The sequence below is a fragment of the Tigriopus californicus genome, chromosome 8 (assembly GCF_007210705.1).
Source record: "Tigriopus californicus strain San Diego chromosome 8, Tcal_SD_v2.1, whole genome shotgun sequence".
Taxonomy (NCBI): domain Eukaryota; kingdom Metazoa; phylum Arthropoda; class Copepoda; order Harpacticoida; family Harpacticidae; genus Tigriopus; species Tigriopus californicus.
The window spans coordinates 9,345,908-9,347,224 of NC_081447.1; the positions used below are offsets into that span (position 1 = coordinate 9,345,908).

The window sequence follows — 1,317 nt, forward strand, 5'->3', positions numbered from 1 at the left end:
GGATTGTTGCCTGTTTTTGCACCTACGAGTATGAAAAGTTTAAAACATTCGGCTGACTTCACATGAATGACAAGCAATTTGCTTGATTGACATCATGAAGACCTTTGATGTTACGTGTGAAATGTCCTGATTCACAACAAAATAAGATATGGCCAAGGATAAGTTTGCTTGTACCAAGCCCAATTAATTCCGCCTCCCTTTTGCTCTCCAGTTTTAACTAAGTTTGATTATGCCTAGCCAACCCTTCAACGTAAAAGCCTGTGCCCACACCCAAATTACGCCTAAGTCAAATGCTTAAAGAATGCTTCAGCATTTAAGACCACAACAATATGTCTTCTATAGGCCACGATAAGATTAGAATCTGATGCGACTGTACTTAAGACAACTTGTTCCGACAAGACAATTGCAGTACCACCCATTAAGTGGATACAAGTGCAATGAGGTCTTTGCTCGTGGGCTTTAGCCTTTTGGCCGTTGTGGTCTCTGTTTTAGCCAAGCCCCATCAAGCAGGCCAGTCTCAAGTCAAGAAAGGAGACATCAACGACGTGAAATTCTACCTTTACACCAGGAAGAATGGCAACAATGGGCAAGAATTCCCATTTGATCTCTCCACTCTAGATAGTACTGACTTCGATGCTTCTCGACCTCGTACCTTTGTCGTGGTTCATGGGTTTGTTAATGATATCGAGTTTACAGAGCAATTCGTCGATGGTGGGTTAATCTTGATTTCATTTTCAAATGATTGTCGGGTTTGCGTCAACTTTTCTCCTCATCTCCTACACATTCAGATCTTCTTGAGAAAGAAAATTGCAACATCATCGGCGTCGATTGGGGACTGTTGGCCAGCTGGACCAACTAATTAGAGGCGGCTGAAAATGCTTTGGACGTGGGTACTCGTGTCGGTGAGTTGGTTAGTAAGATCATTGACAAGACTGGATTACCTCACGCCAAAATCCACGCCATTGGACACAGTCTGGGAGCCCAGGCTTTAGGCCATTTGGGACGAAAGGTCAAGGCTGACACCGGATCCAAAGTGGCCAGAATGTCAGGATTGGATCCAGCTCGGCCCTACTTTGAAATTCTCGACCCCGCTTTGCAACTAAACAAGAACGACGGGGAATACGTGGATGTGATTCATACCAACAGTGGTAGTCTCATCAATGTAAGATACAATCCGCTATAAAGATCTACCGAAGCGTAACTCGTACCCACGCGTAATCTACATGTTGTTCTTCAAATCCTAGGGATGCTTGTCCTTCATGAAGCCTATGGGCCATGCTGATTTTTACCCCGCGGGCGGCGATCATCAGCCTGGTT

The 1,317-nt window shown here is 44.7% G+C and overlaps 1 protein-coding gene across 1 annotated transcript in view; it reads left to right on the plus strand.

The window, feature by feature from the left end:
* Positions 1 to 437: 437 nt before the first annotated feature.
* Positions 438 to 1,317, plus strand: part of LOC131884862 (pancreatic triacylglycerol lipase-like) — a 7,904-nt gene continuing 7,024 nt past the window's right edge. Inside the window, 3 exon segments of the mRNA XM_059232757.1 lie at positions 438 to 711; positions 864 to 1,162; positions 1,245 to 1,316. Coding sequence (XP_059088740.1) covers positions 438 to 711; positions 864 to 1,162; positions 1,245 to 1,316 — 645 coding nt within the window.